At 40.6% G+C, this 13,073-nt stretch overlaps 1 protein-coding gene across 2 annotated transcripts in view; it reads right to left on the bottom strand.

The window, feature by feature from the left end:
* The window catches only part of LOC146706914 (atlastin-2), a 40,101-nt gene that overhangs the window by 19,859 nt on the left and 7,169 nt on the right, over positions 1–13,073 (bottom strand). For both annotated transcript variants that reach the window (XM_085458213.1, XM_085458214.1), the window contains exons 2-5: positions 7,452–7,738; positions 6,243–6,377; positions 3,135–3,239; positions 2,952–3,002 (exon numbers count right to left, since the gene is read on the bottom strand). In XM_085458213.1, the coding sequence (XP_085314339.1) occupies positions 2,952–3,002; positions 3,135–3,239; positions 6,243–6,377; positions 7,452–7,738 (578 nt within the window). The remainder of the gene's footprint in view (positions 1–2,951; positions 3,003–3,134; positions 3,240–6,242; positions 6,378–7,451; positions 7,739–13,073) is intronic.

Genomic DNA, 13,073 nt, shown 5'->3' with positions numbered 1-13,073 from the left:
GACTGCAGCTTTCATAAACTGCTTGTCCATTTCATGCGTGGATATGATGTAGGGCTGCAGCTATTGATTATCTTAGTAATCGAGTAATCTCTTGATTATTCCATCTTTTAATCAGAGTTCTGAAAGGCAGCTTTGAAAAAAAAGAGCTCTGAAAGGGTGTGTGTGCATATTATGAGTTTTTGTGCATGTGTGTCTGCAAGTTTAAGTGTGCAGGGAATGAGTGAGTTTGTGTCTTCAAGCCTTTAAAAGACTTTAAAGGAATGTGGTGGCTGCTATGAAGAAAACTGAGCATTCTGAAGTCTACCCTGTGCTTTCCCACATAACAGACAGGTCTGGCCCAGATCTGGTCCAGATCCGGCATCAAGCTGGCACTTCTGACTGACTGGTGTCATGGGTGGGTGTATGTCAACTAGATGTGGGCCAGGTCTGGCAATGGTGGCACTATTTATGTTCCTATTTTCCCATTTTAGTAAGAAGACCCAAATGCCATGTTGCAATACTATACTGCTATGGTAATAGAGCAGGGCGATATGACCAAAAATATTATCATGATATACATTTGAAAATTTGCGATAACGATATAACTGACAATATAATTGACACTAGACAAAACACTTTACAACTCCACAACTTTATTAGTGCAAAAAAACAAACAAACATCAATGTATTTTCACTTAAACAAGCAGCTGTTTTTTATATGCATTAAAGTTATATAAAAATTTTACAGAGCAAATGCAAATTCCTTGCTGACAATTTAACCAAAAGGCATTTCAAGTGGAAATTGGCCGACATATCCTCAGCATAACCATGTATAATATCCACAAAACATAAAAAGACGTTATACACACAGCGCAGAACGTATCACTCCGCGAGGCGCCTGCCTATGATAGCCGTAATGCTCCGACAATCCATCAAGCGGTGCGGGTTCGTAGCTTAGCAAAGTCGTACTAAAACATTTGACAGATTTTCGAGCACCGTGTGCATAAAATCATTTCGAGGTCAGTAAACACAACCAGAATTCATACATAAGGCACACGGGATTATAAGGGCACTGTCGATTTTCAGAAAAATCAAAGGATTGATTTTAAGTGTGCCATATTTTCCAAAAAAAAAAAAAACGGTAATAACGACGGCCCGCTAGCATGCTCTACCAAAAATAGTGCTTTGTTGTGTATGTGACGGATGAAAGCTAAACCAGTTACACACCACTGAAGTTGCAGCATTTTTACAAACCAATTCTGGTTCATCTGTTTCATTTTCAACGATCCACTTTCGCCCTTCTCATACTCCGTCGCCACCATGCTTTTTCCGCCATGTGCATATGAAAACAAAGGCACTGCGCATGCGCGTTTTACCCATATTCTATCGCGATATTTCATTTTCTTATCATTGCCCAACGTTATACCGGTATTACCGTGAACAATATGATATGGCCCAGCACTATATGGTAGCAAACGTTTCAAATGCAGATTTGACAGGTTTGTGAGTATACACTTTATCCAAAACCTAGTGAGGTTTAAAGAAGAAAGAAGAAAGTGTACTTTATTGATCCCCGTGGGGAAATTCCTCTCTGTATTTAACCCATTCACTCAGTGAAGCAGTGGGCAGCCATTGGGCGCCCGGGGAGCAGTGTGTAGGGACGGTACCTTGCTCAGGGGTACCTCAGGGTAGCTGTTCAGTGGAATCGAACCCCCGACCTTCCGATCATGGTGCCACCACTCTACCTACTGAGCTATCCCTGCCCCCCCTGCCCTTTACTCATGTTTCCCACTGGGTGGCTGTAGCTCATGAGGTAGAGCAGATCACCTACTGACATCTGGGGCAAGAGCTGAAACTGTTCTGGGCCAGCACTGGGCTAGTAGTGTGTCTGCAACTGGCCCGTGGCTGCACACAACTTACACACAGCCCACATACCACAAAGAATGGTGCCCCAGATCAGGTTTGCCAGAGGTAACACATGGGCCAGCACAGGACCTCCAGTGTGTCTCTAACTGGCCTTGTGCTGGCCCATGTGTGGTTCACCTCTGGCAAACCAGGTCTGGGCCACCAAAGGGCCGTCATTCTTTGCGGTATGTGGGCCATGTGTAAGCACATTGTGTGGGCCAGATCCGGGCCATACAAATTTTGCTATGTGGGTTGATGCAAGGTTTTTGTGCTGCTGATGTGTAGATGTTAAATTATATTAATAACAGTTCAGTGTCCAATCTAACGACCCTCAGGTTTACTGAACCATACTTTTTTATTGGCTTGTGAAAAAGCTTATATATGTTTAAATATTAACGCAATTAAAATGACAACAACATTTGATATTATTTCACTTTCAGCGTAAAACGTTTTTAATGAAAGCCTAAATAAATATGGTCTAGTACAACCCACGCTCGCATTTACATCGTTTAACACATTAGCACACAACAGAGCTGTGTGTTAAATGACACATCATTTAACACACAGCTCTGTCAAGTATTTTTTTATAATCAAATTATTTGAATTACTCAAATCATTACAACCCTAATTTGATGCATTTAATTGTTGCTGAAATAATGTAACATAAGAAATAACCTAAATAATTGGGTTCATGGGGTCTTGATGCATTCTCAATCATCTAGGAAAGTAAATCTCCAAAAAGTTTATTCTGTTCATCTGGACGTAGCGTTTTGTGGGAGAAACGTTTCGTCACTCATCCAAGTGACTTCTTCAGTCTCAGCTGACTGACCTCTCAGCCCATTGTTCCTTCAGTGGGCTGGTTTCAGTCATTATGCAAATGTACTGTTTATAAGGTTGGGGAAACCTGCAGTCAGTTGAGACTGAAGAAGTCACTTGGATGAGTGACGAAACGTTTCTCTCACAAAACGCTATGTCCAGATGAACAGAATCAACTTTTTGGAGAATTGGGTTTATGCTATAGGATTCAGTCTAGAAATAGTAAAGCTGTCTTGCAGGCTGATACTGACCTGGAGATGCTGAAGGTCATCTTCCTGAACATTCTGGGAAAGGTTGTACACCTGAAACACACATAATGTTGATGCCATAATTTCTAGATAAAAATGTATATTCTATTGTTATACTATCACAATGAATTAAAGAGTTTCTTATGTGACAACTAGAATATACTAGAAATAAAAAAGATGACTGACCTGCACAGAGCTGGTCATGGTGCTCAAGGCAAATAGTGTGGCACAGTCTTTAACGGTAGACTGGCTGTCAAACGCTCCCTGCGTGTCTATTAGTAGAACTGCAACCTGTGGAAAAATGATGTAAAAATAAAAACATCACACCACATACATACAAATAAATATATATATTTTTTAAATTTCCCTCTCCCCCGAGGGCGTTATTTATCCTTCAAGCTTGGGTCCTCTACCAGAGGCCTGTGCGCTTAAGGATGTTGTTCCTGTGATCTGTTGGAGTCACTTGCCCAGCTGGGGGGGGGGGGGGGTAACGAGAGTACTCCGATTACCACTAGGACCACTGTTGCCTTCATCTTCGACATCTTCTTGAGTTCTTCTCTCAGCCCCCTGATATCACTTGGTATACCTACATCTAGGGCTGCTCAATTAATCGAATTTTAATCACGATTACGATCTGGGCTTTCAACGATCATTAAAAATGACTGAGCCGATTATTAGCCCCTCCCTCATGCTTTACTCTCGCGCTGCTCCATGTGGCAAATCAAGCGCACTGCTCTGCATTTCGAACACGCGTCACAACAATTAAGAGGACCCGAGGGAAGCTCGGAAAGCTAAGCAGAAGTTATTTGGAGAGGAGAGTGACTGCCGTTGGTTGAAAAGAGAGGTAAAAAAAAAAAAAACTTAAGTGGTGTGGAAACATTATGGCTTCGCGGAGTCAGACGTGGATCAAGTAGACACAGTGTGTAAACTTTGCTATGGTGTCGTAGCTGCACCACAGAGCAACACTGCAAAGTTCACATTTTTCATTTATTTCTTATATTGCAAACATTTGCGCTGTTATCAGTATTTGCACACTATTTTATATTATTTTTTAAAGTCATTATTCAATACATTGTTATTGTTAAACCTTTAAAGCCGGTCAGAGCAGCATGCTCGTTTTGTGTAACTATTTTTAAATCCCTGTAGAACCTGAACGCTAAGCTAGCACAATAAATTTTTTTCCATATGAAACCAGAGGAGTTGTACGTACTTCTTATGCCATCAGCTTGTCCTCGGTCACGGTTTCCTTCCACATATAGCTTTGCAAAAATTGCATAAAAAGAGCTTGCAGGAACAAAAACATAATATTCCAGAAACACGCTTTGCCGATCCGATCATGAACTTCCCACATTGAACAAGACGTCAACGCGAACTATCGCAAGTGACGTCGTTTTTGCGGAAAATGTAGTTTTTTACTTGTAGGCCTTAGAACTCGAATTGCACTGCTGGAAATAGTTTATTTTGATGCACATGCACATTCTTTGCAAATTTGCATCATAGGATTGTTTTTTTGTTTTTCCTGCAGTATATAAAAATTGCTGTATCTCCAAAAATAAAACTATGAAGACACTCAAAATAAATTTCCTGTTGTTGTAAACTACTTTTTGCAACTTTTTTGTATTTAAAGTTTTGAGGGATAAACCTCTTAAATTTCTCCAAGTAGAAATATATGTAAAAACAAAAACGATTTTCAATTTTTTTGTAGTTTATTGCACTTTTTTGCAATTAATGTAGTTACTATGGACTTAATGCATACACATTTTTAAAATATGGGCTATAACAGTTGTATTGATGTATAGCAACTTGAAATGCTCCCACAAATGGCACTACAGCATGTAAAAAAATAATATAAGCTCTGGCGGACGAAATAAATATCGTCAAATAATCGTGATCTCAATTTCAGTGAAAATAATCGTGATTATCATTTTTGCCATAATCGAGCAGCCCTACCTACATCAATCACTACAGCTGTCTTCCTCTGCTTGTCCACGACTATTATGTACGGTTGGTTAGCCATCACCAGTTTGGCTGTCTGTATCTGGCAGTCCCACATGATCTTAGGTCTCGACGACCCTAGTGGGCATGTCTCATTTTGACCTTGAGACTTCCAGGTCATTCTCAGCCCAGGTGTTCCTGTATAATATGCCTGCTGGGTTGTAGCATTACATGCATGCCCTGTCTGCTAGCATCTTGAACCCTGCTGTTATGTGCTGGATTGTCTCAGGGGCATCTTCACACATTCTGCACCTGGGGTCTTGCCTAGTGTGTTAGACCCTAGCCTCTATGGATCGTGTACTTATGGCTTGTTACTGTGCTGTCTTTCAGTCCAGTTTTGTCCACCCACTGACAGGATGTCAGACACTTCTTCTGACAGTGGCCAAGTAGTGGCCTGCCGTTCCATCATCCTTACTTCTTCTCCTTACTCCTCTTCCGTCTTCGGTTTCTGATGCTACTAATCACTGGCAGGGCGTAAGTGTAGATTGCCGGGATCTTGATCTTCATATGAAGCTTACTCCTCAGAACTTGCTTTACACTCTGCTGGTACTTGGTGGTTGCAGCTTTCCTAGCGGCCTCTTCGTGGTTCCCATTTCCCATTTGCCTATGAGATTCCCAGGTGCCTGTAGCTGCCCTCGATGTCTGCAATGCTGCCTTCTGGTAATGCAATCCCATCAGTTTGGAATACCTTCCCTCTCTTTGTTACCATCCGCCTATGCTACACTACAGACATCAGAATGTCATTCAGGTAGATCCAAGTTGTGTGGTAGGTAGATTAGGTGGTTGACAATTGCTCCATTCCATAGTCGGTATCACTGACAGTAACTGAGGCAAGTCAGACCTACTTTGGATGTTGTGCTGGAGTCTTTTGTGAGTCGTCACTGAGCTCTTAGAGCAATTTTGTTCAGTTCTTGTCCAGCCACTCCTGGGAAGGTTTACCAATGTTCCATTTTTCACCATTTGTCACAAGTGTGGCAGTAATCAGGCCTGGGTGTGGCTAGAGAAATTAAACTCAGCTTTACAAAGATGGCATAGGAGGAATTACTTTTACAGACAGGGCTATATAGGTCTGTATTTTCACCTGAATAATAAACGCCTTCACTTAAAAAACCCATTTCTGTTTTTACATGTGTCAACTTTGTCAAATATTTAAATTTGTTTGATGATCTGACAAATTTAAGTTAACAAAAAATAAATAAATCAGTACGGGGTGAAACATTTTTTCACGCTATACACATATACACACATACCCACACCACATTTTAAAAGGAACAGCTTAGAAGATGCTGTGACACAGACCTTGCTGTGATCTGGTTTCTCCACTACAAACACATCGCTCCACGCCTGGATGCCCGTGGTCTCCCGTTCACAACCACCCCGCCAAGTGAAGCCGGTCAGAGGTTCCTCCACACCGCCGAGCCACGAATCAGATGACTGGAAGATCACAAGAGTATAGCTAACAAACTGCATTCCAAACTCACACACAAACATGTGGAAAGCCTTGTGTTTATGGGGGGGGGGGGGGGGGGGGGGGGGGTGTCCAGTCAATTGTTACAAGCTAGTCTGTCTGTCTGTGTATAACTGTTACAAGTGTTTGTTTTGTATTGCCAGCAATGAGTTGGACTTATTTTTGATGGGACCCCGCCAAGGCTGCTCTGTCCTCCGGCTCTCTTTATAATGTTTTATGAACAGAATTTCTAGGGGTAGCCAAGCGGCAGAAAGCTTTCACCTTGGTGGCCTTATAATCTCTTCTGAGCAGGTGACCTCCAGCTCATACTGGAGAAGTTTGTAGCTGAGTGAAGTGGCAGGAATGAGTATTGGCACCTCCAAGTTACAGGTTATGGTCCTCAATAAGAAAAGGGCCACTTCGAGTGAGAGACAAGCTGATGCCCCAAGTGCAGGAGTTTAAGTATCTCGGGGTCTTCTTCACCAGCAAGGGGAAAGAGGAGCAGTCTGATGGATTGGGCTGCATCTGCAGTGATATGAACACTGCAGTATAAGCTTAACATAAAATCATAAATACTGACTGTTCCAGTTGCTCCTAGTAAACCAAATTTCCCAATCTTCATCGTCAGTGTGGATTAGACTTCAAACAGTATGTTGACAGAAACTGCTTCAAAGAGCAGCACGCATCTGCTTGACATAGCACCCAGTGATGGTTATGAACATTAACTGTTAATGGACACAGAAACCGCTACCGCAGTTAATAGTAGCCACACTCAGATAAATCAAATATGTGTACAGCATTATTCACAGCGTTACAACTTTCAACATTTTGAAACAAGCCAATTCTGAAATTAATGATTAATTCAGGAAAACCAGATTCCATAAGCTCATTATCGTGGTGTATAGTTTGCATTTGTATTTTGCCAGAGTGGGGCCATTCAGTGGTTCTTTTGACTGCTCCACCAAGACGAGAGTTGAGGTCAATGGATATATTTGGTGATGTTTGTCAGCAGGATTATGATGAAACTAACAATTTGAATTTCACAGAACTTGACAGGTTACCTGTTTGTACATGTAACGAAGCATAAAGTCGAGCAGGAAGGATTTGCCCTTGCGAAAAGCTCCAGCCACAGAGACGACGACCACATGGAGGTCCTGGACCTTCTTCTGCAGCAGCAGTTGCTCCAGCACCTGCTCCTGCAGGAAGAATGAATGCTCCTCCTCATTTGCCACTACAATCTGCACAGGCTGGGGCCTGCCCACTTTCTCCTCCTCTTCCTCCTCCAGCAGGTCATAGTCCTCCTCTTCACACCTCATCTGGGATGCGCATGATTTAAAACTGTGGCCACCTGAGAGGGGGAAAGTAAGCTTAAAATGTGTCTGAAGGCTCAGAATGCAGAAATGATTGGTCATGACTGTTCACTGGTACAAAGCAATAACTAGCCAATTAAAGGGATTTACAGCCTGTGTTCTTATTATCAATTATCATTTGTAGCAAAAAAATATCGTTTTCAGTTGTCTCAACATTCATGAACATTGCTGTTAAATATAACATGACTTTCTAGCAATTTAATTTTGGCAACTCTACATATAACAACCACTTGTGAAACAGTTGGTTGTGAGTGCTTAGATAAATTACACTCACTTCCAGATTCTTTAAAAATCAGTGTGGAGTTTGGAGGGGTGGGTGGCAGCTACATTGATCCTGTTATTATATGGGAGACCATTTCTATTATTTTTGACTTGGATAATTCAATTCAATTCAATTTCATTTATATAGCGCCAAATCACAACAAGAGTCGCCTCAAGGCGCTTTATATTGTACAGTAGATCCTACAGTAATAGATACAGAGAAAAACCCAACAATCATATGACCCCCTATGAGCAAGAACTTTGGCGACAGTGGGAAGGAAAAAACTTCCTTTTAACAGGAAGAAACCTCCGGCAGAACCAGGCTCAGGGAGGGGCGGCCATCTGCTGCGACCGGTTGGGGTGATAATGAAACTCATCTCTCAATGCAAAGTCGAGCCAAATGTATTTATAAAGCAAATAAATAAGAAATAGAAAGGAATATATAGATTAGGAATAGATTAAATAGATGTTAGTGGGTGCTAAACATATATAATAATGACTGAAAAAATACACAGGAGAGACAATAGGTTTTCAGACAGACTCAAATGCCACTACATCCTTACAGATTTATTTCACCAGTAGGCAAATAAAGAGTCCAGAGTGTGTACTGAGGGCACAAAGAACAGAGGTGAGCCAATTAATACCTCCTTTAACCTCCTAGGACCTGGCATCCACATATGTGGACATCACATTTTGAGTTATTTAGACTTCAATACTAAATTTTGCTCTACAAGGGTCTGATATCCACTTACGAGGACATTATACTGCTACTGTTCTATCAAGATTTTAGACGAATACCCTCATTTGTGGCTCTTATTTTTCTTAAAAACAAAAATAAGGTAAAAAAAAAAAAAAAATCTGGTAATTCTTTGTTTTTACATTCATCAGGCCCCAATATGCCCAAATAAAAAAAATGCATGCTGTGGAAGAGTTCGGGTCTTAGGAGGTTAATTCAGTTTTTATTTAATAGAACCATAAGCATGAAGAGTAAGAGTAATAAAGATGCACATGTTATAACTTAATATAATAAGCTCATTATAGTCTACTTAATTTTCTATTATGCTGGAAGTCAGAAACTCCCCGATCTGTGTGTTACCAGTATTAGTGAAATGGCCTGCAAAACTACAGTTAGAGTACAGTAACTGTACAGTTACATTAAGGTAGCCCTGTCATTACAGGGCTACCTTAATGGTTCACACCAACTTTACAAGCAATTGTCACAAGGTAACAGTACAAAGATTATGACGCAAATCACACAATCTTAATCAGTAATAGTAATAATAATAATGGATTGGATTTATATAGCGCTTTTCAAGGCACCCAAAGCGCTTTACAATGCCACTATTCATTCACTCTCACATTCACACACTGGTGGAGGCAAGCTACGGTTGTAGCCACAGCTGCAGTAACATCCTTTTTACAGCTAACTGTTGATCTGACACAGCTACACATTGTCATCGATAACAATGACTAGGAAAATTGCTCAACATCTAATTTTATTGATGTGTCATATTACAGAAACACTTATATGGTTTAAGAACTACAATATACTACAGAAATACATTGGAGAGTATCGCCTTGACTGCCTGCCAAGACTACACTCAGTACTAACAAAGAAAAATGTAGTGTGACCATTAAAACACAGCATAACAGGAGGGTGGAGAAGATGGAAGAAAGATGAAAGGGAGACTTTGAAAAGTGTGTGAGAATATCACAGTCGTCCTGCGACTGCAACGCACAAGTACTTAAAAGATCAGTGCCCTGGAGCTGTGACGTCAACTCTGAATAGGTACATTTGAGGAAGTTAAATTACTGTGAAATTTTTATTAAATGGGAGGTCTGGATTTTCCAATAATATGCGACTTTGATAATACAAAGTTGTCTGTAAACCTAGCCAAAATCCACAAACAAATACTTTATTAGTGGAAGATGATATTTACCCATAACTTTACATGGTTCTACTCAATGGAACAAGAGAACCATTATCAGAAATAGAAAAAACACTGGATATAGAAACAGTTTCATGATAATGGTATTTTTATTAATCACCATGACAATGGTAAATTTTTACAATTGGAAGCATTCCAAGACAAATTTTACATACAATATTCTTATTGTCATTACAGATTGTCAATGCAATTACAAATTGATCAAATACATGACTTCTCACGAGAAACAAAGAAAGAAACAAAAAAAAAAAAAAAAAAAAAAAAAAAAGGGGGGGTCGGTGACAACAATATAATCTCTAATAAATATTATAAATATGAGAAATGGCCAATACCTCCAAAACACAGACACTTTTCCAATTTCAATTCAGTTTTATTCATATAGTTCCAAATCAAAGAAGCAGTTGCCTTATTGTAAGGTAAAGATCCCACAACCCTATAATAATACAACAGAGAAAACCCCAAAAAGCTTGCTCATCAACCCCTTATGAGCAAGTGCTTTGACAACAGTAGGAAGGGGAAAAAAACTCCCTTTTAACAGGAAGACACCTCCAGCAGAACCAGGCTCACAGGGGGCAGCCATCTGGCCCCCTGACCAGTTAGGGTAAGGGGAAGAAGACAGGGAAAGGACAAGCTATTGAAGAGAGCCAGAGATTTATAATAAATAATAACGAAATGCAGAGGTGTATAAACAAAGTGAAAGGGGCAACTGAAGAAGAAACACTCAGTTTCTTCTACAATTTTGACTGCATTTGCTCATGGGAACCTCCCAGCAGCCTGGACCTTGCAATGTAACTAAGGAAATATTTAGGATCACCTGATCCAGCCCTAACAATATGTTTATTAAAAAAAGGAAAAAATATATATTTTGAGTCTAATCTTAAAAGTAGAAATAGTGTCTGTCTCCTGAATCCACAGAAGAGGGGCCTGAAAACTGAAGGCTCTGCCTCCCATTCTACTTTTAAATACTGAAGGAACCACAAGTAAGCAGTCTGAGAGCAAAGTGCTCTAATGGGGTGATATGGTGCTATAAGGCCATTAAGATGGGACCTGATTATTCAGGACCTTGTGTAAATTCAATTCTAGGTTCATTTTAAAATAATCTTAATAACTGTTATTCAGCTGCTGAGACTCTAAAAAATGTGGTTTAAAGTTTGTTTTTTTTGTTTTTTTACTGTTAATGCTATCCTTTCAGATTTTAACATAAGACTTAGGTGTTATAAAACTGAAGATTTAAACAGTTTTAGATACATTATACACTCTCAAAGCACTTTGTTTGAATAAAATGTTAGATTGAAAAACACAGCAGCAGAAGGTTTCACAGAAGTGTGATTACTTCTTCTAATTTCATAACATGATCCAGAGTCCACATAATCAACAGATTCACCCTGGAGGCAGGGCCAAGGCGGTTCTCTGGGTCCAAAGGTTAGGAGAAGCTTCATGCTTATTTTTTTATTTTTATTTTATAAATTACACCTGTCCTGTGCCAGATGTTCTGTTGACCCACTGAGAAAGACATTATTTTTGTGACATCAGGAGGACTGACGCTCATCGCAGGGATCAAACAGGACTCATAATCTTCACCAGCAGCTCCCTCAGAGGGAAGTCTTCAGACCTCCACTATCCGCTCGGCCAATAAGATGGACAAACCCAACATGTCATGAACAGTGTGTTCATCAAGAGTGAACACATAACATGATTTTTCTGTTGTTGTTTTCTGGGTGGTGCTGAGGGCGGCTCCTGTAATCAAAAGGAGAAAAGAATCATTACAAACTGTAAAATGTGAAGTGTATCTCTCAAATCTGAAATAAAGTGGTCAGAATTCAATGGTGGTCACCTGCAGGAAAACAAGAGACAAACACACATCATTAGCATTGTTTGAGCTGCTGCCCGAGTACTGGACAACATATTAACCTCCTAGGACCTGGCGTCCACATATGTGGACATCACATTTTGGGTTATTTAGACCAAAATATTTAATTTTGCTCTACAAGGGCCTGATATCCACTTACGAGGACATTATACTGCTACTGTTCTATCAACATTTTAAACGAATATCCTCATATGTGGCTCTCATTTTTCTTAGGAACAAAAATCTGGTTAAAAAAAATAAAATCTGGTAATTCTTTGTTTTTACATTCATGAGAACCCAATCAGCCCAAATATCAAAGAGAAATTAAAAATGCCTGCCGTGGAAGAGTTCGGGTCTTAGGAGGTTAATGCTTCACATCATTTCTCTCTAGCGATATAACATGTACAGAGTATTGAACATTTAACTTTGTGAACAACACCTAATTAAGAACCTAATTTTGCCCTTTTAAACAAGAACACTTGAAACAAACTCAGTTGAGGAAAAAAAAAAAAAAACTCACTCTCTCTCTCTCCCCCTTTCAAACCTGTGGCCGGTCTTTATCCTTCAAGCTCAGGTCATCTACCAGAGGCTTATGAGCTTGGGGGTCCTGCAGAGTATCTTTGCCGTTGCTAGGACTGCTCTCTTCTGGACAGAGATATTAGATGTTGTTCCAGGGATCTGCTGGAGCCACTCACCCAATTCCTGACAATTGCTGCATTCCGTAGTCAGTATCCGTAATGATCTCACTGAGGGGGTTCAGGCCTATGCAGAACAGCAGTGGGTAGATCCCGCACTTGATGGTGACTTGCGCTATAGATTTGAAGTTGGCCTCTAGTGTTGTTTGCCACATCACCAGTGAGTTCCTGATGAAGGCTGTTAGGGTCCTGTTGATCTTGTACAATTCTAGGAATTCCAGGATCCAAGTGTGAGCCATCAAGTCATAGACCTTCTTATAATCAATCCAGGCAGTGCACAGGTTAGTCAGCCTAGTCTAGCAGTCTTGGGCAACTGCTCTGTCAACCAGTAGCTGGTGTTTTGCTCCTCTGATACTCCTACCAATTCCTTTATGTGCCCCGCTGATGTATTGACCCATGTGCCTGCCAGAAGCCTCCACGTGGTACTGACGCAAGTTATTAGCCGGTGGTTGGATGGGACTGATCCTTTGGTTCATTTGTGTAGTTAGGCGCTCACTGACAACCTACTGGCTTCTTCAGCCAGTGGGTGTGAACCATGCTGGGGCCTGGTGGCAGTCCA

The sequence above is a fragment of the Copadichromis virginalis genome, linkage group LG6 (genome assembly GCF_057382275.1).
Source record: "Copadichromis virginalis isolate Kocher_CV1m ecotype Utaka linkage group LG6, C_Virginalis_male_GT1.1, whole genome shotgun sequence".
NCBI classification, from domain to species: Eukaryota; Metazoa; Chordata; class Actinopteri; order Cichliformes; family Cichlidae; genus Copadichromis; species Copadichromis virginalis.
Note: the sequence above shows the minus strand (reverse complement) of the source record. Positions and strands in the feature narration are given on the sequence as shown.